General features: G+C 39.6%; 1 protein-coding gene across 1 annotated transcript in view; it reads right to left on the bottom strand.

The window, feature by feature from the left end:
• The window catches only part of LOC149303036 (uncharacterized protein KIAA0825-like), a 77,980-nt gene that overhangs the window by 49,781 nt on the left and 3,010 nt on the right, over positions 1-25,189 (bottom strand). The window contains exons 3-5 of the mRNA XM_089481754.1: positions 13,858-13,996; positions 7,034-7,202; positions 4,798-5,443 (exon numbers count right to left, since the gene is read on the bottom strand). Coding sequence (XP_089337880.1) covers positions 4,798-5,443; positions 7,034-7,202; positions 13,858-13,996 — 954 coding nt within the window. The remainder of the gene's footprint in view (positions 1-4,797; positions 5,444-7,033; positions 7,203-13,857; positions 13,997-25,189) is intronic.

Raw genomic sequence — 25,189 nt, 5'->3', positions numbered from 1 at the left:
TTCCAGGCCGTCACACAATATTGTTCTTTTAGTTTTTTTGTGGTTGCAAGTACAATTAAATTCCTTGATTGCTCCATGATAAATAGGGGAACAATGTCACATCTTTTGTTTTTTTAATTTGAGCCCATAGGGGGAGGGGAAGGCTACAGAAATAGTCAGGTGAAGTCTTTTGTATTTGAACAATTAGATATTCTTTCAAACAGACTACTATTTGTAAAGGCCCTGAGCTTTCATTTTTATCTTCTATGAAATAATATAGAAAAACTTTTTATTGGTATTACTATCTTTATTCTAAGCTTCTCGGTTATTTTACTTTTTTCTGTCCTTTTTACTATATTTTATCCATATATATATATATATATATATATATATCCAGGTGTCTGCTATGCAATAAAATAAAAATCCATTAGACTTTAGAGTACAGTCTTAAAAATGCTTTAAAATGCAAAATGTGTCAATACAAAAATAGACGTTAACTTTCAGTAACAATAGAGTACTTTCTTGTATAGATTGTATAGAAAATGTGCTATGCAGGGCTGTTCTATACATTGCAGTTGTATTATTATTAATGAAAATAATCCTAATAACTGCGCTTGACTTAAAAGTCATATATCACCATGTGTTTCATATTTAAAAAGAGCCACTTTGAATAGTTCCTATGTGTTTAGCAAATGGCATACATTTGCAAACCGGACACCTCCAAGAAAACGTAAAAGGGGGGTATTTAGATTGAGGGCAAAGGGTGATACTATGCACTATATTTTGATGTGACACAGTTTGAGGATTCTTATGTTTTCTTCCAGACACATAGATAATAGATATGCCTTTAAAAAAAATCAGTGAAAGTGGGGGGAAAAAAACATTTCTCTTTTGATCATAAAATGTGTTATATACAGAAATGTAGATTAGCATTGATAAAAACAACTGGTTTATCTCATCTTGTTCCAATAAATTTCCTCTCTAAGCAGACCTGGAGGCTGCCATCATTGTCAGCGATGTGATATTTTGGCTGCTCAAACACGATGATGAAGTCTTCTTACACGGGCTTTCATTAGTTATGGAGTGTCCAGATGAGTGATTAATAATGAGATGTTCTATTGCTTTCCACCAGCACTATCATAAAGGTGTCAAAAGTGTTCGTCCAGTTTAAGACGCCAAGATAACAGAGCTAGAACACGTACAAATACCATTTTTTGTCGATGTGAAACTACATTTCTGTATACAGCACTGGATTTAAAGAAAATGTTTAGGTTTTTTCCATAGGCTGTCCCCTTTACTGTCTTCAAGTAGGATTCCAACACGATCTTCACTAAGGACTTAAGGCAAATACAATTTAACATGATTTGCCCTTTCCATGCTGTTAATAAAGGTATATATAACATCATAGAACTAGAAAGTATTAATCTGAATAATTTAAAAGCTCAACACTAAAAAATAAATTTAAAAGAAATAGACACTAAAAGATCTTTATTAAGTAAGGTTTTTGTGCATTCTGTTTTGATCGGTATCAGACAAGTTAAAGGAATAAATAATTTGTGACATGATGCCTGTGAAATCTATTATTTCAGTAAAAAAATTATAATTTGGTAACGCTGCCATCAATATAGATTGAGTTGTATGTGGGCAACGATAAATTACTTGAAAATAATTTTGTCAGGTGCTTACTGACATTATAAAATATAAAAGTGATGCTCAAGTGGTTTGAGTACTGTCAAAAAAAAATACAAAACAAAAAAAAACCAGGATGGAATTATTTTTCAACAATTCACTTGTGTCCTATTTATTATTTGGAACGATATACAATATGTTTGTTAATCCTGATTTTTTTATTAAGTCATTTCTCTTTTTCTCTCTCGCTTGTATTTCAGACTAATTGGGTTCATATAAAAAGTCAAATAAAAGAAGATACCTAGCTGGAAACCAGTGTGAAAGTTACGGCGAAAAAGAAATATTTCCACAAATATGAATTATGAAGTGGTGCTATCACCCCAGGGCAAAAGGATTTATAACTTGAACATCTCAGTGAAATTAGAATATTGTAATAAGGTATGAATTGCCTTGCTGTGTTCTCAAATAGGTTTATCTTTATTGCAAAAAAAAAAAATACATCAGAATAATGTGTCGGAAAACAAAGTAAATGACCTACAATAGGTCACTGATTTCCAATTCTACCCAATTTCTTCATGTAATTGACAAATTAAATTACTTCTTTTCTTTTTTTTCCCTTTTTCAGCGGCTCGGCCCCTACAATAGATGCTGTCAAAACCGCAACATTCAAAACCTGCGCTTTAAAGATGGGAGTTAAAATTCATCTCTTTAATGTAATTCAGCCAGATGTTTAATATTAATGAGCAATTTTAATGCACATTTAAATCTGCTGTGGGTTTTTTCTATGTTATCCAAGGTTGTAAATTAGTGTAAAAATTAAACTACAATATAATTTTACAATGAATTGTTTAACATGCATCTAGGGGGCCTCTCATGCCTCAATGCAGTAAAGGGCATCCCCTGAGATCTTTGGGATCAAATAATAACGGCGTATGGGTGTCTAGGGTATGGGGACTTTAGTAACGTTTTTAAGCAAAACCACTTTGGCTCCATGCATTGGTGATCATAACTGACAGCTCAGTCTTGTTCCAATTCTGATGGCTTATTCTGGGCCTCTAGGACACATTCTGGTCTATTCTGCATGGACCATCTCCCTCATAGATATGAGAATTTTGTTTGGAGGCAGAATAGAGGTGTGACAGGAACACGATTTGAGATGGGTCCAGCAATTGGACTACCCACCTATCTATGCTTAGCTTCGGTGCGTCATCTGGCAGCCTCCTGTGGGGCTGTGATAGAGGTCTTTGTGGCAACGGCACAGACATCGCCTAAAGAACCCCACTAAAAGCTGGATCACCACCTGAAAATCATGACTGTTCCACCAGAAAATGGGATGGGTTGTAGGTATGTAGATAGAATTAGGGAAAAGTCTCTTGGAACCAGATCCAATGATGCATCTATGAAAGGTTCTGCAAAGTGCAGTGAAAGCAGAAGAATATGCTTCTTGATCTGTGCATATGTCCTCCCAATGGATTAGCTAAATATGTCTGAATCTAGCAATACCCTACCTATGCCGGCAGCCTAGAAACATGTTCCACCAACGTAGGCATAGGGGTAGCAGGCACATATCCCATAAAAACACTGTACAGGGTGCAAATTATGATTATCCCATGACATTTCATGTATACATGAGAACAAAATGACTAGATCCAGGGGTGATCAACTGGTTAATAATAAAACATTTTAATATACGCATTTCAAACTAGCTCCGCTTATGTCACATCTTCCATCATGTAACACATTGCTCAGTTGTGGGAGCCGAGTACTAGAACGTCTGCATGTGGATGTTCTATGTTCTAACGTACTACCTGATTCCTCTCCATAATCCGTACCGCATACTAATAATAATTAGCATGATTGGTGGAAATTAAAAGCTTTCCTATAATAAGATTACTTATTTTCTCCCTCTTAAGCCAAGTGTTTACAGATGTTTCTGTAACCTCTTGAGGGCCTGCATTATCTGAGACTCAAGGAGTTAATTCTTTGCATTACTTTAACGTGTGTTAAAAATGGTCCTATTTTGCATGCCCTTCTTGTACTGAAATGATTAAATGTAAGCTACTCATCACTGAAACAGCTGTGCTTGAAATATTTCAGACTACATGTAGTTCTCAGAGCTGCAGGTATGTCCCTCCAGGCTGCGAAAATCAAATCCAAGTGGAGTAATAATCTGAAGGTTAAAATATTGTACATCGTGATTATCTCCTGCGTCTCAACTGCGATGATGCAACCGAACACTACTGCGGGTCTGACAGCATTATTGCTCGGATGAATTACGTTACGGCTTGAATAAGTCTAATAAATATCTCGGAGCGTATGTTCTGCCTTAGCTGCGGTTCTAGACAGCAGCTATACATCTGTATTAAATTTACATGGGTCAGTGTTAGATTATTCAGTTTTACTCATCCACCAGGATCAATTACTGAGGTTGTATTTCCCTGTATACTGCTTAGTAAAACAAACTAACACTTCTTTTTTTCTTTCCTCCTTTCTACAGTGACAGCTTTCATCACGATGCAAAGTAAAGGCTCGAATGAATTCAAGAATGCAGGATGGTCAGGTTGTGTCGTTTGGTACCTGTAAAGCCAAGCAGCCCTAGAAAATGCCCTATTAAATTGTTGCAGCCGTCCTGGCTGATGTAACATAGTAACATAGTAACATAGTAACATAGTTCATAAGGTTGAAAAAAGACCAAAGTCCATCAAGTTCAACCTATATACATATTGTGTCCCTACTGTGTTGATCCAGAGGAAGGCAAAAAACCCTTATGAAGCAGATGCCAATTGCCCCATACCAGGGGGAAAATTCCTTCCTTAACGCTACTAAGGCAGAAGCGGAAAATAACACACGTGGTCATGATGTGGCCCGTCTTACCAATTTACTTGCCAGTTTGGGCTATGCTCGTCCTTTAAAAATACACATATTTCCAGTACCTGACATATGCAGATACTGGCTTCAGGTCTTCTAACCTTATATTTTCACAGCAAACAATACTGGTTTCGTTCACTTTGCTGTATTTAAACATCTAGATTAATTGTGATAGCAAAGTCACTGGTTAATTCTTGATCCGCCAATCTGTGCTCGCTGACCTCGGAACCTTCGCCTTCTATGCCAAAGTACAAATACTGCATAATAAATATACTTCAATGGTGGAATACCAAAAACAATGGACCACATAAAATCACTTACCAAAGCCATGAACTCTTTGTTTATTCTTCTTCTTGCTTTGCTTTTGAGGGAGTGAGTGTTCCTGGTTGTTGGTCTCACAAAGCAGTTCAAAAAACATTTTCATTTCTTCTGTGATGCATTCAAAGAAAGTCTCATTGATAAAGGTAATTATTAACTGAGAATCTACAATATGACTTAACACAAACAAATCCTCATTTATCATGGAATACACCTTGGAGAGAGTATCTTGGTAATCCTTAAGCACCATTTCAATGGTTCCATTGCTACGGTTACGTAGTAGACGCACCACATGACCTTGCTGAATGTTCTGATACTTCAGAAGAACCTCGGATTCTGGATACAAAAAAACAAGTTGTTGCAAATATTGTATTTTAACATTAATCTTGGATTCCGTTTTATAGGTGTCAAGATTGTCTTGCAATTTTGAAACTAAATAACGTCGTAGGTGCAGCCTGATGTCGTCCCATAAAGTTTGTATTTCCATGGAAGAGTTGTCATCAACGACATGAAGTGAAGCTTGGGATGTACAATGAAAGGGAACTCCACTTGGAGAGCCCGCAAAGGAGACACCGCACTGACTGGAGAGGTCCGACAGGAACTGCAAAATCATATCTTCCTGCTTTTCATTATTCTTCAAAAAATATTGCTATTAATAGAAAGGAACACAAACCACATGTGTGGAGAAAACATTATTTATACACACATGCATAGAAAAATGCCTAAAAACATACAGGATTTAGTAGAATTATTGGACTACAAAAAGTGTGATGTAGAGTCACATACCGTATTTGCTCGATTATAAAACGAGGTTTTTTTCAGAGCAAATGCTCTGAAAAATACCCCTCGTCTTATAATCGAGGTCGTCTTCTAATCAGACCTCAAAAAAATGTCCGTTGGGGCCAGGCTGCTTACTGGTGCTTTGGTCGCAAGCAGCGTCTCTTCTAGCAGCAGGAGAACAGGAAGCTAGCAGAGTGTCACATCATTCTGCCTCCCCCTCCTTCCTCTAGGGCGGGGCCAGAGAAGTTCCTCGCACAGCCGGGCCCCTGCAGAAGTCTGCGAGTGGGAGATCTGCAGTTCAGGTAAGGGGGTGGGGGAGGGTTTTTGTGATTAATGTGTGAAGTATGTGTGATTAATGGAATGAATGAGTATTTAAATGTTTGTGAATGAGTGTGTGTGTGTGATAGCATGGATGTGTAAGGGGGGCGGTGGTGGTAGCATGGCATAGGGAGGCTGTACTCACACTCCTATCATCCCCAGGTTCCAGCATGTACTGGCTGCCTTGGCTTGATAGGAGTGTGATTGCTGTTAGCAGTTATATATATATATACCTCCAGAAATGCATTTTAACCCCCTATATGCCACTCTGCCCCATGATATGCCTTTTAACCCCTTATATGCCACTCTGGCATATAGGGGGTTAAAAGGCATATCATGGGGCAGAGTGGCATATAGGAGGGTATAAGACATTTCTGGTGGCAGAGTGGCATATAGAGGGTTAAAAGGCACATTATGGGGCAGAGTGGCAAATAGGGGGTATAAGGCATTTCTGGGGGCAGATGTGCATAACTGGGGGGGCAGGTTGGCAAATAAAAGGAAATAAAAAATTATATATTTTTCTCAATCATAGCTTTTATTAAATATGAAAAAATTGTTTACATGAATTAATATTTACTAGTAAAACTTTTTTTCCTATAGGGTAGTCTTATATTCAGGCTGTTTTTTTCCTAAATTAATATTTAGATTTTGGGGGGTCGTCTTATAATCGAGCAAATACGGTAAGTTTTGGGAACCTAGGAGGTCTTCTTCAGATGACCTGAAAAGCTTAAGTGACTCTTTTGTATGTTTTTTTATGTCTGCCCAATAAGAGACTTTTTTCCAGCCAATACTTGTATATTACTTATTAAAATGATGCATTGATAAAACCAGAAATTAAGTAAAAAAAATCATAATATTTATGTTTCCTGTGTGTATGGTAAATTGTCTGCAACAGAAATATCAAGTATAAATTAGATTACTTTTTCGATTATTGCACAGTGGGTGCAAAATGGCTTTTTTCCAGCACGCTACATACAGTAGATGCAAACAAGAGCTGAAAGGCAAAATAACCTTCCCTGGTCACTTAGCTGGGTGGAAGAAGGCAGAGCTACTGTTAAGCCTACAATAAACACATTACTGGGGCACCCAATAAAAAAAGAAATAGACGAGTTCACCAAAACTTGAAATGCTGCATGTTTACCAGTGTTGTGAGAAACTGTATGACTTGGCAGTGGGGAGTTTCAGGCAGTCCAGGGGGCTTCAGGTGGCAATTACTCAGCCACTGGAGACAGTCTGTGTTGTTCTGTAGCATTCCACTGGATCCCTCTGCGTTAACTTCCAAACGTAGACTAGACAGGCATTCTTCTATGCTGGAGACAAACATTTACCAAAAAAAAATAAATCCCATTAGGAAAACAAATCTTGACAGGATACTTCTACCAAGAATCATCTTGGTATTACTAGTATTCCATTTAAAAACAAAAACACTAAGACCAGTTTTCACATAATGTGCATATTAGTGATGTGTACGTGTCTATTTGTTAAAAGAAAACTTGTTAAGACAATGTTACGCAGAATTTAAAGCAAAGACTCTATTGGTTACAAAACGGAATGTGCTTAGTTGACAGAGTTCCAAGAGAGTTCATACATACATAAAAATTATTCAAAAAACGCCAGTGGACTATCCCACAATAGTGCAGTGGGGTCACGTAAAGTAATGTGACCCCAGGGTAATATCGCAGACCAGCTACACTATATGACCAACAGTATGTCAACAGCCCTCCAAACACTGCTAACAGGTATATAAAATCAAGCACATAGGCAGCCATCTCTATAGGCAAAAACTGGCAGCAGAATGGGTCATACTGGGGAGCTTAATGACTTTAAACGTGGCAGTGTCATAGGATGGCACCTTTACCACAAGCCAGTTTGTTAAATTTCTGACCTGTTTGATCCGCCCAGGTCAACTTCTGAAGCAGGTAACGCATTCAAATTATCTCTAGCATTAGTTGCTACAGAGTTCCAAACTGCACCTGGAAGCAACATCAGCACAAGTACTGTGCATCATGAAATGGGTTTCCATGGCTGAGCAGCTGCACACAAGCTGAAGATCACTAAGGGTAATACCAGTCGTCAGCTGGAGTGGTGTAAAGTACACTGGAAGTCTGATGGACGTATCTGGGTTTGGCAGACCTGAATTTATAGTGCCAATTGTGAAGTTCGGCGGGAGACGGATAATGTTCTGGAACCGTTTTTCAGGGTTTGAGCAAGGCCCCTTACTTCCAGGGAAAGGGTAATGTTAAGGCTAAAGCAAACAAAGACAACTTTGTGGAACCAGTTAGGGGAAGGCCTCTTCCTGTTCCAGCATGACTGTGCCCCGGTGCACAAAGCAGGGTCAATCAACACATGGTTTGATGTGGAAGAACTTGAGGGGCCTGCACATATCCCTGACCTTAACCCCACTGAATACCCTAGATAGGTCACAGCCTGTATGCATGTGGCCATCCTAGGTCTTTGGGGCCCCACCTTGACACATGGTTTCTGTAGCCCCCACTGTCTGTACAGATTGTTGCAAAGGCTCTTTCTACGTTGCAGGCGAGTCTAAATTGGCTTGTGGCGGATTGTGTTGCTTGTCCATAACTAATTGCCACAATAACCAAATAGATTTATCCTGGTGATTGGACAATTGTACCAGAGACAAAAAACCCTTTGTACCAGAGACAATTTTTCTACGTATGCCCCCAGAGAACACTTCTGTGTGTGACAGGCATTGCATTGGAAAAATTATCTAGAGAGGGAAAGGGTATTTCTTTTGGTGTTTACAATTATTACATAGCTTTTAGAACAACATCTCCTACAGATAAACTGGAGCATATTAATAAGAACAACCCACAAGCCATGAAATTAAAAACTGAAGATGTATTTCTCTAAAACCAACTACAACAATGTAAATCTTATTGACTAGAACCAGCGTTAAAATAATGTAAAGTTTTTGCCAGTAGGAATGGAGTGTGGGTGGGCTGCAAAATGCTATGGAAAAAGATGACAAAAGAGGCTTAAAAAACCCTCCAAGCAAGAGTGAACTCAAAATGAAGTGTAATGAAACTAATATATCCTCGTTGTAAGTAAGTGCTTTTCACAAAGGCTAAGCACTTCCATGAAAAAGAATACTTCTCAGCTTGTGGCCCACTCCGTTCCCTCCTGGGATGGCCCCAATTCTGTAGACTTGGTCTACAAATGACCAGAGATTGGCATGTATCTTCTTGACTTGTATAAAGTGTTCTTGAGGCTGTGAAACATGATGCTCCGTCCGCACACCTTGGCTCTGGGGACTCCTTTAAAAAAAGGCTTTTATTGTGGCATCGTGAAGTGTCGCATACAATGAAATCTACCAGATTACAGTGCAGTGAATCGTATAGGATTTAGTGTTGGTAGCCTACATAAACCTCCTTCAATTAGCCATTGAATTGAAAACTAATCTCCAACATCTGAAACTGGGCTTTTGCCAAAATCTGCAACCTGTGAGCAGGTCAAAGGAAAGTGTTTTAGCAATTTGTTTTAGTACAAAAATGCAAAGAAACTGACAACAGGTAGTGACAGTTACTGTATATTATAGCCGATTCACACGTAGTTGTTTCATCCCTCTGACATACACGAGGTTATAGTTCAAAGACATTATAAAACTTTGAAAATGCACCAGACTAACTTGTGAAACAAATGCACAGTTAAATGAAAATGTTACAACGTGGAAATAACCAGAAATAATATGATGAATATGACTAAACCACAAAAAAACGAGGAGGAAATTATGCATAGTAAATTAGTTCTAAATCTACTAATGCATAAGAATTAGAGACCCTACACTGCACAGTTCGGTACACTTAATATACCTATATTAACTAGATACCCACCGTATGTTCAGGCAATAGGAGCAGCCATCTAAAACTTCCTGTTCTTAAAAGGCTGCAAGAATCCTGGAATTAAGAACTGATGTAAAAGCACGTGGAATGGTCACTAAATATAGGTAGCCACTAGACACTACAGCGTAGTTTACTAGTTAGGCTTCGATAAAAGTCTGTACGATTACACAGTAGGATAGACAGTGAAGTGAGTCGGTTAGGTAGTCACCATATTGGCATTGCACCCTCTACGGTTATTATTATTCCCCATTAGCTTCATATTTTTCCTACTGTTCAAAGGCTTAGGCAGACAGCTTTTAAATGAGGATATTACAAGTACCAAACTAAGTACTGGACGGTTTTCTTTTTTTCTTCTTCTTTAGAACAATTCTAGTTTATCCATTATTATTATTATTACTTATTATTATATTAAGAGAGCTGCATTTGTTCTAGCTGTGTAATCTTAACCCAGTCTGAGCCCCAAACTATCCCATGACTGGCATCAATAGCAGCCTCAAGGTCTGCAGATAAAGAAAATTTGTTGGAACAAAACAGTTTTATTGGAACAAAATGGAATTTTATGCTAAAAGAGAAAAATATTTGAATTATGTATATATATTGCATGCAAATATTCCAGCTTTCACAAGTTAAAAGTACCCCTTTGTTTTAAACCAGATTCTTAGGATATATAGGACAGTTTTTCTCCCTTTAAAATTAGTTCAGTACTTTTAATAAGCTGTATAGCTCAGGTATGATAGGAAATGAGTTACGGATGCAGTACAAAAAACAACAAAAGAAACAGTAAGCTAAAGTCACTTTCAACCATTCTGTGACACTAAAAGATGCAATAGTGACATTTATTCTAAAAAGGACAAGTTCATGGAAATATCACAAAAGTATTCGTACTCGTTCCTTGAGGTGCTGTTCCACCTAGCGTGCCTCATAAAATATTACTAGAAGTGCTGCATCGTGTAAAGAGAAGTAAGCTTTCATTTTTCTTCTCAATGCTTCGGGTTGTCTGAAAACTGCATTACAAGGTTTGAAATTTCAGAACTGAGTCCTGTCATTCTTACAAAGCCCTTCATCAAAACAATGTGACCTCCTACAACCACTCCCAATCCCCTATAAATGAGAGACCTGCAAGCAAATGCCCCTTCTGTGATATCAGAAATTGCCAGAGCAGTGCAGAGGGGACAAATGAAGCAGTCCCAGTTTTGAACCAGAAACTACAGAAAGTGGTACATTATTTTCATGGTCATTTAACATTGTTTCAAGAGCAGTACATAATAATGTAAGTATTTAGCAAAGTTGGGAAAACATGTGTCTTTAAATGTTACACACTAGACAAACAACATGAGTCCTACGCCACTTTACTATATAACTTGTAATCTTGGGTATACTGAAATAATTTTCAGTGGTGTCATTATTAACCTGTATGGGTAATAAAATGCTACAGATATATGCTTACACCGCCAGGCATAGATTTTCATGGTATATATTTCCACGGGCAGCATGGGTAAGTAAAAATAACTGTTAGGAAATATACAATAAACGCAGCATTACTGTTTTTACAGCTTTTTGATCAAAAGTATTTAAGAACATAATGGAACTGGATAGTAATGTTAAAGTACTGGCTATATCTGGAGGTTTGGTCTGACTTAGCATTTTAAGGCATGCCTTATACTACGAAATGAGGAGATACATTATAAACCTTTAGGAAATACAGCAGTAGTGCTTTAGATGTGATAAAGACCATAGAATTCCAAAACAAATCACAAGAGGACTGTCAGGGCATTTCTTAAAGAGTGATTATAATGCCACATCCCGCAGATGCTCATTACTTATTCTATTTACAGTAAACGACAATGAGAAAATAACAACTGTTTATGCTATTAAAATGTTGAGAAGGCAATTCAATTGCTGTTGTCGAACGTTCTTGACAGCAACACTTTTTATATAAAGATTATAGAGCTCTTTAGTTATATCAAGTGATAGGTATAACCTAGAGGGAAAATAAGCTTTTGAATAAAAGTCAGGAATTTCTTCCCCTTATGAAAAGGCTTGAATAAAATATACCAGCCGTACGCAGCTACGTGGACCGTGTTAAGGGATGGATAAGGCTTGGTAATGGAAAGTATAAATATAACATGAAGTATTATATTTTTGCTTGCATTTTTATTCTTTTAGCAAAAATCAGCTATCTTGGGATAAATAACAATGCAGGTGAAGCACAATTGTATACATAGTAGGGCTGAAACAAGCGGTTCGCTCTGTGCGAGTGGCTCCGTTCGCACAGAGCGATTCGCGGGGGTGGGGTTTCAGGGGATGCAGGGCAGAGTGGGGGTGGGGGGGCAGGCCAGGGTAGGAGACTGAGTGCAGGGCAGAGTGGGGGTGGGGATGCAGGGCAGGGTGTGAGTGTGGGGGCAGGGCAGGAGACTGGGTGCAGGGCAGAGTTGGAGACTGGGTGCAGGGCAGAGTTAGAGACTGGGTGCAGGGCAGAGTGGGTGCAGGGCAGAGTGGGTGCAGGGTGTGAGTGTGGGTGCAGGGCAGAGTGGGTGCAGGGTGTGAGTGTGGGTGCAGGGCAGAGTGGGTGCAGGGTGTGAGTGTGGGGGCAGGGCAGAATGTGGGGGCAGGGCTGGGTGCAGGGCAGAGTTGGAGACTGGGTGCAGGGGCACAGTGCAAAGTGCTGGGTGCAAAGTGCCAGGGCTGGGTGCAAAGTGCCAGGGCTGGGTGCAAAGTGCCAGGGTGCAAAGTTCTGGGTGCAAAGTGCCAGGGCTGGGGCAAAGTGCTGGGTGCAAAGTGCCGGGTGCAAAGTGCCAGGGCTGGGTGCAAAGTGCCAGGGCTGGGTGCAAAGTGCTGGGTGCAAAGTGCCAGGGCTGGGGCAAAGTGCTGGGTGCAAAGTGCCAGGGCTGGGTGCAAAGTGCCGGGTGCAAAGTGCTGGGTGCAAAGTGCCGGGGGTGGGGCAAAGTGCTGGGTGCAAAGTGCCAGGGCTGGGTGCAAAGTGCTGGGTGCAAAGTGCTGGGTGCAAAGTGCTGGGTGCAAAGTGCCAGGGCTGGGGCAAAGTTTCTTGAACAGTAATAGTCCACCTCTTTTCAGAATGTTTGGGGTTATTTTGTTTCATAAATATTGTGTTTGGGTTTTTGTACTTTGAACATATTGTTTTTTTATTACATCATAACAAAATAAGAATGTTAATGTAAATTTTAAGTTGTTTTTTAACATCCAGTTCATTAAATTTTAAATGAACAAAAAATTTGCATATTGTTTTTTTTTATCCGATTAATCGAAAAAATAATCGGCCAACTAATCGATTATTAAAATAATCGTTAGTTGCAGCCCTAATACATAGTTTAAAAAATGGGACATTGGATGATGAGGTGTACCAATCACAGAGGCTACAAGTTTATTTGTATCGAAAACAAAAACAATGATCAAATATCGCCTAATCCAAAAAGGATCAGCTGCAAATTCTAGCTATGTTCACTACTAAGAAATATAGGAAAGTCGAAGTTCGAATTTAAAAAAATAAGAAACTGTATAAAAAAAACCTTAAAGTTTAATGTAACAGTAACCCTATTTGTAATGATCCAAAAGTGTCCCGGCTTCACCATGACCTTTAGGGACAAACTAAGCAGGTCAGCTACAATTAGGGTTGCCACCTACCCCAGTTTCACCTGGACAGTTGTGGAATAAGAAAAAGTTATGTCCCTGGTCACAGACTTACCTCTTTTTGCCACATGAAATGCTGGGTCAGTGCCTGTGCATTGTCTGCATTGTGTGTGTGAAAGGGGGCTAAGGAAGAACTTGGAAAGCAAATGGTTTCCAAACTTATAAGGGCCCATCTCTTCTCTCATTTTATTTTTCTCTTTCTTCTCTCTCTATCTTCAGTTCTTTATCATATCAGTTATTTTCCTGTGTCTCCTTTTCTTTCCCCTCTCTCTAAATTTTCATTAAAACATGTGGACATGAACCCCCAGGACGTGTTAATGCAGTAAACTATGCAGTTACTCTGAGGTTTTTAGAGTTACTAAATACTTAACTTGACTGTTCCTTTAATCTTTTACTCTCAAGGCACCAAGGTAATCTACTAGCGCTATGCGAGTAAAATATAAGAACAAAAACATACCTCTCAGCGTTTCGTTTTAATTTCTCATCAAGATCACTAAGGATATGTTGATATTCCATGTCTCCTGGAAACATGTCCAATACACAGTCCAATAAGGCATAATTAAAGGGATCTTCTTCTCCACCCTCCATCATGGCTTCTGTAATAAAATCAATTCTTATTAATTATGATTTTTGATGTAGACTAGACCATATTATCAATTCTAATAAAAAGGAATGAAGGCAAAAATACAAAACCCAGGCATTATTTAAGTTTGCTTGATATACTTGCCATTAGATCGTTGTCCTCAGGGAGCATCACAGAGTGGAGTTTAAGAGTAAACATGCCTTCCAAAGAGAGACTTCTTAACCCCTTCGTGACAAAGGCTGATTTTACTTTTTGTACCCTTCGTGACAATGGCCGTTTTAACATTTCTGCGCTGCTCGTGTTTAGTTGTAATTTTCTTCTTTCCCGTTTACTGAACCCACACACATTATATATTGTTTTTTTCAGGACAAGTTTTGATTTGATTTGTTTTGATTGTATCATATTATTTACTATTAAAAAAGTATAAAATATGGTGAAACATTTAGAAAAAAATGACTGTTTCTAACTTTTAGTTGAAAAAACTTTTACTCATCTATAAAAGGTAATAAAAAAACCTGCTAAATAGATTCTACTATTTGTCCTGAGTTTAGAAATACTCAATGTTTTTATGTATTTTTGCTTTTTTCTACACGTTATGGGGCAATAAGTACAGGTAGCGTTTTGCTATTTCAAAGCCATTTTTTCCAAATCTGGTAATTCTTCCCCCATGTGCCATTTCGGGTATCTTTGAAGCCTGCCAATGCAATTTACCCCAGTAAATCATATATTTTTGAAAACTAGACACCCCAGGGTATTCCAAATGCTAGTATTTGAACTCTTTCCATGCACCATATCTACCACCAGTCTTTGTCAAACTTTGTGGTAGTCATTTTTTTGCATTTGTTTTTTCACACACATTTTACTTCAGGTATGAATTAAAAAGTTCTCGTATATGTCACTATCACAAAACACCCCAATATGTGTTCAGCAACATCTCCTGAGCGCAGTGATACCACACATGAATGATTTTGCCTGGATGTTTGGGGGCAAAAGGGCCACATTTGGGGCATGGACATTTTTCAATGTTGAACTTTGGCATTTGGGGATCCACTGCCCATGCCCTATTTGGTACATCTTTGAGCCGGGCCATTTCAGTGTGCCCAACAAAACCATATATTTTTGAAAACTAGACACCACAGGGTATTTTAACTCTTTGCATGTACACATTTTACCACCAGCATTTTTTCAACGTTTGCAGTAGTATTTTTTTGTGTGTATTTTTCCCACACACACCTACTTTATGTATGAATTTACAGCTCCTGGTATATGCCGCTATCACACGACACCCCAATATGTGTTCAGCAACATCTCCTGAGTACAGTGATACCCCACATGCATGGGTTTGTCATTTTTTGGGGGAACTAAAAGGCCACATTTGGTACGTGTGCATTTTTCTAATTGGAAATTAAATGTGTGGCCATCCTTCCCCCCCGTGTTAATTGGGACCTTGTTGAACCCGGCCAATTCAATTTACCCCATCAAATCATACATTTTTTAAAAGTAGACACTCCATGGGCATTTAATATGCCAGTATTTTAACTCTTTCCATGCGAGAATTGTTTTAAGCTAATATGCTAATTTTAGGACTTGCTCACAAAAATATATTTTTTATATATAGATATATATATATATTTTTTTGCCGTTTCGGTGCAGAAAGCGAAAATGGATCGCTTTCTGCACCCGTTTAAAGACGTGCCGGTCCTGGCACGTCAATTGTCGTTAACGACTTGAATTTCGGTGACGTGCCCGGACCGGCAATTGTCATCAAGGGGTTAAAAGGGTGTTCAGACCCCCGTGTGCAGTTATGCATAATAAAGTATCGAACCAGCCAAACAGTGGCAAGAAAGTGCTCTTATTAAATTTACTGTAAGCACTTTCCTACCACTGTTTGGCTGGTTCAATACTTCATTGTGCATTCTTGTGCCAGAGACATTAAACTGTCCCTTTAAGTAACACCAGTAATCATTTATTTTGCAAGCACGTTAGCTACTTTGCATGAGAAGTTGTGACAGCTCTCATTGTTTTCCGAACTACAAATTCTTCCAATTCAATGCTGACAAAGTGTACTTTTAGGACAGGGGTTGGAAAAGCATCGTGAAAACCACAGAAACCTCCTGTGAGGAACTAGAAAAATACCTTAAGTTTAGATTTATCATTTCCTGGGCTAATTGGCATACCTGGGAACTTCTGGGCTCCGGCTACCCGGAGTCTTCCCTTGCGGGATGCGGCCAGGAATGCACACTGACATCTGCGGGCGGTCCCGTTGACGTTGGTGGGCGGTCCCACTGACGGGACACACCCCGATTTAAAGAAAAAATGGGCGGGGCATGTCAAGACCCCACTCCCGGGACCCGGAGGATTCGGGTCTTGACCCGGAGAATCGGAGGAGCAGCGCTTACCCGGCAATCTCCGGGTCAAACCCGGAGAGTTCCCAGGTATGATAATTGGGGAGAGCAAAGCTTTGGTGTAACAAGAAAGCACATGTGGACTTGATATCAACCTGGCCATGGAGGAGACGGCATAGAATAAGCCAGCTTTACAACACATATTACCCATTGCTGTATCAGGGAGACATTTTTCATTATATTGGTTTGATTGCATCACACATACTTCAGATCCTGTTTAGCTCTCTCCACTAGCAGGGAAAAAAATAACAACATTGTGTAAACATGACAGCTTCGTTTGCATATATGTATTCCTTTTAGACATCTATGTCATTTTTTCAGTTAACTTGTCAAAACAATTTATTTGCTTCCTGCGGGATTTGCATGATCTAGTTAGCCTATGAAAATCAAACTGTATTCATTCGGTTTGGCAAATCATCATTTCAAATAACCAATAATGGTAGTTTTCAGAATTCCAACTACATTAACTCTGTGGCTGGGATTAGAAGCAGTGGAGAAAAGATTGCACATGGAAGCTTCGTATAAATACTCAAATTAAAATATATGCATCACTGTCTCTTTCAGATATTCACGATCTGATAAAAATGCAGCAGTAAGAAAAAAATTAAGATGAATTTTCTTTTCCGATCTATATAAGTAGTTTGTTTATGAGCTGTCAGGGACCTGTTTATTGCATAAAAAATGATATGTATCAGTGGTAGAATACGAAGATTTATTCACAACCCATACATACAGATTTTAGCAGAGTTCTGCATCTAGTTTACATTTCTGCATTTCTCCTATCTTTATTAACAAAAAAAAAAAAATACTAAAACATTTTATATGCCTTTGTTTTAAAGAAAGCCTGGACTAATACTTTACCTAAAGGGACACTTTAATGTCCCTGACACCCCTCTGAAACTCCATGAGAACTTTTAATATGCATCCTCCTCAAATTGGGGAAAAAAACCCCACACATTTACCTGACTTGCCAATTTTCCGAGGATTTGGGAGCTTGCCCTGGTACTTCAGTGTCCCAGGACAAATCTGCAGTTTCGGGTGTAGGGCCAATCAGAGAGAACAGGGATATCTCTCTTACCTGAACAAAATTAAGGGAGTGGGACGGGAGGGATGTTCCTTTAGACACCGTGCCAGCGATTGATGTAGAGTGCTGGGATAAGATGTCATTTGCCGGCACAAATTATTGTATTGTACTTATCCATAATTAATACGTCATTTAAACATTTATAGCGTGGATTGGAAAAAGTATGTGAACCTATAGACTGATCACTTCAACAAAAGCTAATCAGAGTCAGGAGTTAGCAAACCTGAAGTCTACTAAACGAAACAGGATTGGAGATGTGTTTTAGAGCTACTTTCACATAAAGAAAACATTTTGAGGTTGCTGTTCTCAAGAAGCATCTACTGATGTGATCCATGCCCCACAAAAAAGGAATTCTCAAGAATTGTTGATTTGCAGAAAAGAGTTACAAAGTAATCTTAAAGAGTTTACATCTTTATCTGCGCAGTTAGACAAATGTTTTTATAAAATGGTACGATTTAGTACTGTGGCTACCCTCCCAAGAAGATTCCAATGGCACAACGCAGAATGCTCAATGAGGTAAAAAAGAACACATGAGGCAAAAAAGAACAAGTATGGAGTCCATGGCAGGACACCACAGAGGAAGCCACTGCTCTCCTATTTAACTTTACCTGAAATTTGCTTAACCTTGCTTAACATCATGCACCTTGATGAAACTAAGGTTGAATTGTTCAGGAAGAACATCGCATACCAACATGAAAACATGATCCCAATGGTGAAGTACGGTGGAGGGAGTATAATGATTTAGGGCTGCTTTGCTGCCTTATTTGCCTGGACAGATTGCCATCATAGGGGAGACAACAAATTCCCAAGTCAATCAAGATATTATTTAGGATAATGTCAAGGTGGCAGTCCGCCAGGTGAAGTTCAGTAGAAGTTGGGTGATGCAGCAGGACAATGACCCCAAACATATGAGTAAATCTATTACAGAATGGCTTAAAACAATCTGCTTGAATGTTTAACCCCTTCAGTACCGGGACGTACCTGGTACTTCCTGGTTAACAGTCACTGGTAGACCGGGACGTACCAGGTACGTCTCCTCCAAAAAACGCCCCCACATCACCACAATCGCTGTGATCGTGGGGGCGCTGCTGCTGCTGTCTGCCCAGGACTCCTGGGCAGACAGCACAGCCTGTCTAAGCCCGCCCCCAAGCCTACGATCACTCCCACGGAGTGATTTTGTAGGCAGAGACAGCGATTGCAGAAAAATCTGCAATCGCGGTTTCAGCTGCCACAGGCAGCTTCAGGGAAGGGGGGGTGTTGAATGGGTCCCCACACAAGTGTGGGGACCTGATCCAACACCCCCCTGCTGCCTGATCGCTCCATGAGAGCGTCAGTGCAGCGTTAACCCCTTCAATGCCGCAATCGCAATCGCGGCATTGAAGGGGTTAATTCCCGTTTTGTATGGGGCTCTGCTGCTGGTGGTCTGCCTGGAAGCCCAGGCAGACCAGCAACAGCAAAAACGACCACCCAGAAGTCCTCTGATCAGTCCTGTAGGACTGATCAGAGAGACTCCTCCCCTACAATCTCCAGTCTATTGGAGATTGTGTCCCAGCTGCCAGAGGCAGCTTCAGGGACAGGGAGACAGGGTTCTTTGGTCTCCCCTACCCCACCTCTTCCTCAATTAACCCCTTTAATGCTGCGATTGTGTATGACCCCCATCGCAGCATTGCAGGGGTTAATATTAGTCCCCACAAGCTTGTGGGGACTAAATATCAGTCAATGCTGTGCTTCAATGGAGCATCAGCATTGAAAGAGTTAAAAAAAATGTAAAAATTTTTAATAATAATAATTAAAAAAATAAATTAAAAAAATTAATAAAATAATAATAATAATAAAAAAAAAAAAATAACAGCACTGACCTGAAAGTCCAGGGTGCTTCCAGGTCAAATGCTGGGCTGGGCTGATCAGATCGCTCCTGGCCAATAGGAGTGATCGGATCATTATGGCAGCCCACGGATGACCCTGCTCTACAAAGAGAAAGGGGTCATCTAGGGTAATAATGAAAAAACACAAATTATTAATAAATGAAATAATCATAATTATTACCTGATCACTTGTCGGTGACATTTTAAGTCGCTGATTATTGATCGGTCTCCCTGATTGATGTCAGCGGCCTAAACCTGTCACTTACAAGTAATCTGATTAGTAATCTAAAAAATATTTAAAAAAATGTAAATGCACATGTTCCAGTTTTGCCCTGATAGCTTCCTCAAAAAGTGCATGAACCATGCATGTGAGGTCTTGTTGGAATCAGGGGATCTTGGTGAACAAAATGTGTTATGGTGTGCAAGAAATTCAGTGCAACATTGAAATGTATGCGTTAAAAAAGCAGTAAAATAATTTCCCTGTGAAGTTTGGCAGACATAAGTGAAGAAATGGCTAGCTGAAAACTGTCAAAACTACCCTAGTTGAACACCTTGACTTGTCTACTGTTCATAAATATATACTTTTATGGGGTAATTTACAGTGGGGAGCTTCCAAAATGTCCCAAATGGGATATGGGCCCAGGAAACCAATTTCTGAAAATTCCAAATGTGAAAACGAAAATGCGCATGTTCCAGTTTTGCCCTCATAGCTTCCTCAAAAAATGCATGAACCATGCATGTGAGGCCTTGTTGGAACGGGGGATGTTGGTGAACACAATTTGGTGTTTTTTTCTGCAGTTGCACATATTCTATACAAAATATAATATGAAATCTAAAGCAACATTGCAACAAATGCAAAAAAACCAAAAAAATATAAAAATACCTCAAAATTTGGCAGCAATTGGCGATAAAATCCCTGTTTGAAAAGTGTCAAAATGACCCTAGTTGTACACCTTGACTTATCTACTTTTCATAAACATATAATTTTAGGGGGATAATCAGTATCTGTGACAACTATTGCAGTTATTAGACTACCATGCCAAATTTGAAAAAAATTACATTTCAAAAACGTGATGCTTGCCTTGCAATATTTGCCCTATACTGGTAAAAATAGATAAAAATCCTGGCCATGTTGGGTGGTTTCCAAATCAGGACAACTTAATGAATATATTTGGGATAATTTTTTCCCATTGGTTCAATGTGTGTACAATTTGTATGTATACAAAACTGTAAAAAAATGCGTTTTTTTCATTTTTTCCCCACTTTTTCCAGTTTATTTCAAACAAAACAATGTACTACCCAGCTTAATATGGTTTCAAATGAAAGCCCTACTTGTGCTGAAAAAAACAATATATGATTTGTGTGGGTGCACCAATTGATAAGAGAGAAATTACAGTTGAAGAAAGACATGGCAAAAACACAAAAACAGCTCCGGTCCTTTAGCGACACGTTAGTATCAAAATCCCGGTCCTGAAGGGGTTGATAGGTGTGTTATATAAAGACATGAAAGATTATCATTGTTGGTGTGTTATTAGCTTAAGCAAATTGTGTTTGTCTATACTTGTGAATAATTATACATTTGTTAATTTCTTATGAAACTATGCTTATATGCGTAACATAATATTTATTAAGAAAAAAGTTAAAAAAAAAGTGAGAAAAGTATTTTCTATAGTTATGTTCATTATAAATTAGACACTGCCAAACAAAAAACAACAACTTTCCTTCGCATTTTGTGTATACTGTGACTATAACCCACTAGGGCCCAAAAGTAATGAAGAAAAGCAATACAAGAGGCGGCGTTATGTAGTATATGGTGTGGTATAAGGGATGAAAGGTTTATACATTTATATAGAACAGCTCCTATCTGCAATACCTCGCCGGTGATGTCTCATAACCCGAAGGTGCTAAATTTTATCCTCACAGATTCCAAACTGAAATCATAAATTTGCATGTTACTAAAAGCAGACAAACAAAGCTACACTATATATGGACAATAGTATTGGGACACTCTTAACTATTGAATTCAGGTGTTTCAATCAGACCCGTTGCCACAGGTGTATAAAATCGATCGCCTAGCCATGCAGTCTGCATTTACTGCTGTGATAGGATGCCACCTTTCCAAAAGGTCAGCGCCGACACCTATCATTACGGAACGCCCAATCGCGCTCCTCTTTTATGATGGTACTCGGGCGCTTGCGGCGAGCTCGTCTGCAGTCAGTACACCCTAATGGGCTTTTGGGCTCAAGTTTTAAGGACGTACCGGTACATCCCCCCTAGCGCTATAAACGGGCAGAGGGATTTGTTTTGTTGGGTGCTTGTATGCATTTTATTACAACAGAAAAACAGGAGCACTGCTACATACATTCTTATCATCTCTGTATCAACATAGAAGCAACAGAGAATTCGGTCTATTCACTAAAGAGAGAGTTGTGGGAGCTCGGCCACATATGAGTTGGGAAATCAGCGGGCTTCCTCCAAGGTGTCCTCACCGATTTATTTATGCATTATACATATTATTGTGTAAGTAAAATACAGAACACGTCATTCAAACACAATAGTAAAACTTCCCAGTCCCACACACAACTTCATACATAGGCCACAGAGACGGGCTATAGGCATAAACTGTCAGAATCCCGACAGAGAACGCGATACGGCGCCTCATTGGTTCATTTCGAACGGTCGCCCAGCGCTCTCCCTTACCGCCTTAGAACGTGACGTCGCAGGGCACGCCCACTGCTCTTTCCCGCCGCTTCTCTGACAGCGCCGCACGGAAAAGAAACCCGCTACAGATCGTGAGTACGTATCACCCGAGCAAGGGGGGGGGGGGAATGTAAGACGTTATTATCCGCGCTACCTTCACAAGTCGCTTCTCCGCCAAGTCACGTCAGAGCGCTGTCGATTATCTCTGTTCGTTGTCTTTGCGGAGATATAGAGAATCGCTGTCAGTTGCTATCATTGCCGGTTAATTTGATGGGCTAGAGGCCTGGAGTGTTTCTGTCGGCTGGTGCTGCTAGGGAGGTGACGTAATGGTTGCCATGTTGGTGTCGTCATCCCGCTGCCAACGCTGTAACGTGACCGTGTGAATGAGTGGGAGGGCTGATGAGTGGGGTATCCCCGGTGTGTTCTGCGTGCCGTGTCTGTCATTATAGTAAAGCTCGTCGTTGAAACGTGTGTGTGTCATGTGTACAGCATGCTTTAATACAATGATTCTTGGCTCGCCATAAAATAAGTAGCCCGTTATTGAAGGCCGACCACTTACCGCCGTCTCGGCATCGCTGCCGGTGTAGGCAAGAGTCTGGAATGGGGTTGTGGAAACTCTTTAGCTCCTGCTCTTGGAAATGATACCTCCATGGTGATGTCTATACCTGCGTTGCGTCTTAATGCGTTTTTCCTTTTTTGTGACCTGACTGCAAGTGGCGAGCTGGCCGGCTAGACAGAATAATGTGTTTTTAAAAAGCCAGCGGCTAACTGGCCCTCAATGATTGTCTTCTAAGTAATCTTGGAGGGGTCCCATTTGTGTTTAAAGAGAAGTTCCACTACTGCTGAAAGCCACCTTTAGATCGGTGTAAGGAGAAAGTCATCAGAACCCCTTTACACCTTTCTGGCTGATTCCCCGTCCCTCCGCTCTTTGGCTTCGCATATATTTATGTCCGGCCGGTTCCAGTGCTGAAACTTCCAGAGGGTCTACTGAGACCGCTGGTGCACAAAGCACTCTCGCTGATTGACGGAGAGCAATAATCAGACAATACTATCTTACGAAGTTCAAGTTGGGTCTTAACCCCAAAAACACATAATAAAAGAGGGAGGGGACCTTGCACATTCTTCTCTGTTTAACATATTAAAATGCATTATTAAACTATTATACCATCTTATCGAGAGGAAAATAAATGTGTGCTATAACTTAATGAGGAATTTGCAGTGTTTTGTGTAGTTCACAAATCCAGTGTATCATTTACCGCTGCCTCCTGATCCATACACTGATGGGTGATGAAGCAAACTCCTCCATTGAGTAATGCTTTGATACACAACCAACATGATGAGCTCCTTGTTCAAGATCGTAGCTGCCTGGCGCTCAATGCAGCTCCCCTTGCTGGTTTATTGCCTGAATTGGCACGTTAACTGCATAGAAGGTTGGCTCCCTTAAAACGGTACACGGTCATATGGCACCATGTAAAATCAGCTCTGCTTGTGACAGAAAGTACCAGCCTTTAACATACTCTCTGCTAATCACACCCGTCTGATCATGTGCTAGAAAGATGGCGCCTGGCATCATGACATAGACCTGATTATTATGATCTTGTAGAATTATATTAAAAACAATCCGTTATGTTCACTGTGTAAGAAAAATGATAAAACATTGGATTGAATTGTTGGATACAGCCATCAAATGATCCATGTACAACTAAAGTTTAACCCCTTCGTGACAAAGGCTGATTGAACTTTTTGTACCCTTCGTGACAATGGCCGTTTTAACATTTCTGCGCTGCTCGTGTTTAGCTGTAATTTTCTTCTTTCCCGTTTACTGAACCCACACACATTAGATATTGTTTTTTTCAAGACAAGAAGGGCTTTCTTTAGATGACATTGTTTTGGTTGTATCATATTATTTACTATTAAAAAAAGTATAAAATATGGTGAAAAATTTAGAAAAAAATGACTGTTTCTAACTTTTAGTTGAAAAATCTTTTACTCATCTATAAAAAGTAATGAAAAAACCTGCTAAATAGATTCTACTATTTGTCCTGAGTTTAGAAAAACCGAATGTTTTTTTGTATTTTTGCTTTTTTCTACACATTATGGGGCAATAAGCACAGGTAGCGTTTTGCTATTTCAAAGCCATTTTTTCAGAATCTGGTAATTCTTCCCCCATGTGCCATTTCGGGTATCTTTGAAGCCGGCCAATGCAATTTACCCCAGTAAATCATATATTTTTGAAAACTAGACACCCTAGGGTATTTCAAATGCTAGTATTGTAACTCTTTCCATGCACCATATCTACCACCAGTCTTTGTCAAACTTTGTGGTAGTCATTTTTTTGCATTTGTTTTTTCACACACATTTTACTTCAGGTATGAATAAACAGGTTCTGGTATATGTCACTGTCATAAATATTTACATATGTCACAATATGTCACAATATTTGTTCAGCAACATCTCCTGAGTACAGGGATACCTCACATGAATGATTTTGCCTGGCTGTTTGGGGGCAAAAGGGCCACATTTGGGGCATGCACATTTTCAATGTGGAACTTTGGCATTTGGGGATTCACTGCCCATGCCCTATTTGGTACATCTTTGAGCCATTTCAGTGTGCCCAACAAAACCATATATTTTTGAAAACTAGACACCCCAGGGTATTTTAAATGCTGGTATTTTAACTCTTTGCATGCACGCATTTTACCACCAGCATTTTTTCAAAGTTGCAGTAGTATTTTTGTGTGTGTATTTTCCCCCCACACACCTACTTTATGTATGAATTTACAGCTCCTGGTATATGCCGCTGTCACACGACACCCCAATATGTGTTCAGCAACATCTCCTGAGTGCAGTGATACCCCGCATGCATGGGTGTGTCATTTTTGGGGGGAACTAAAAGGGCACATTTGGTACGTGTGCATTTTTCTAATTGGAAATTAGATGTGTGGCCATCCTTCCCCTCGTGTTAATTGGGACCTTGTTGAACCCGGCCAATTCAATTTACCCCATCAAATCATACATTGTTTTAAAAGTAGACACCCTATGGGCATTTAATATACCAGTATTTTAACTCATTCCATGCGAGAATTGATTTTAACTCTTTCCATGCGAGCTAATGTGCTAATTTTAGGACTTGCTCACAAAAATATATTTTT

This window comes from Sceloporus occidentalis, unplaced genomic scaffold, assembly GCF_023333645.1.
Source record: "Sceloporus occidentalis isolate IW3139 unplaced genomic scaffold, rSceOcc1.0.p SCAF_16, whole genome shotgun sequence".
Taxonomy (NCBI): domain Eukaryota; kingdom Metazoa; phylum Chordata; class Lepidosauria; order Squamata; family Phrynosomatidae; genus Sceloporus; species Sceloporus occidentalis.
The sequence above is the reverse complement of the archived record's forward strand: the minus strand, read 5'-3'. Positions and strand labels throughout refer to the sequence as shown.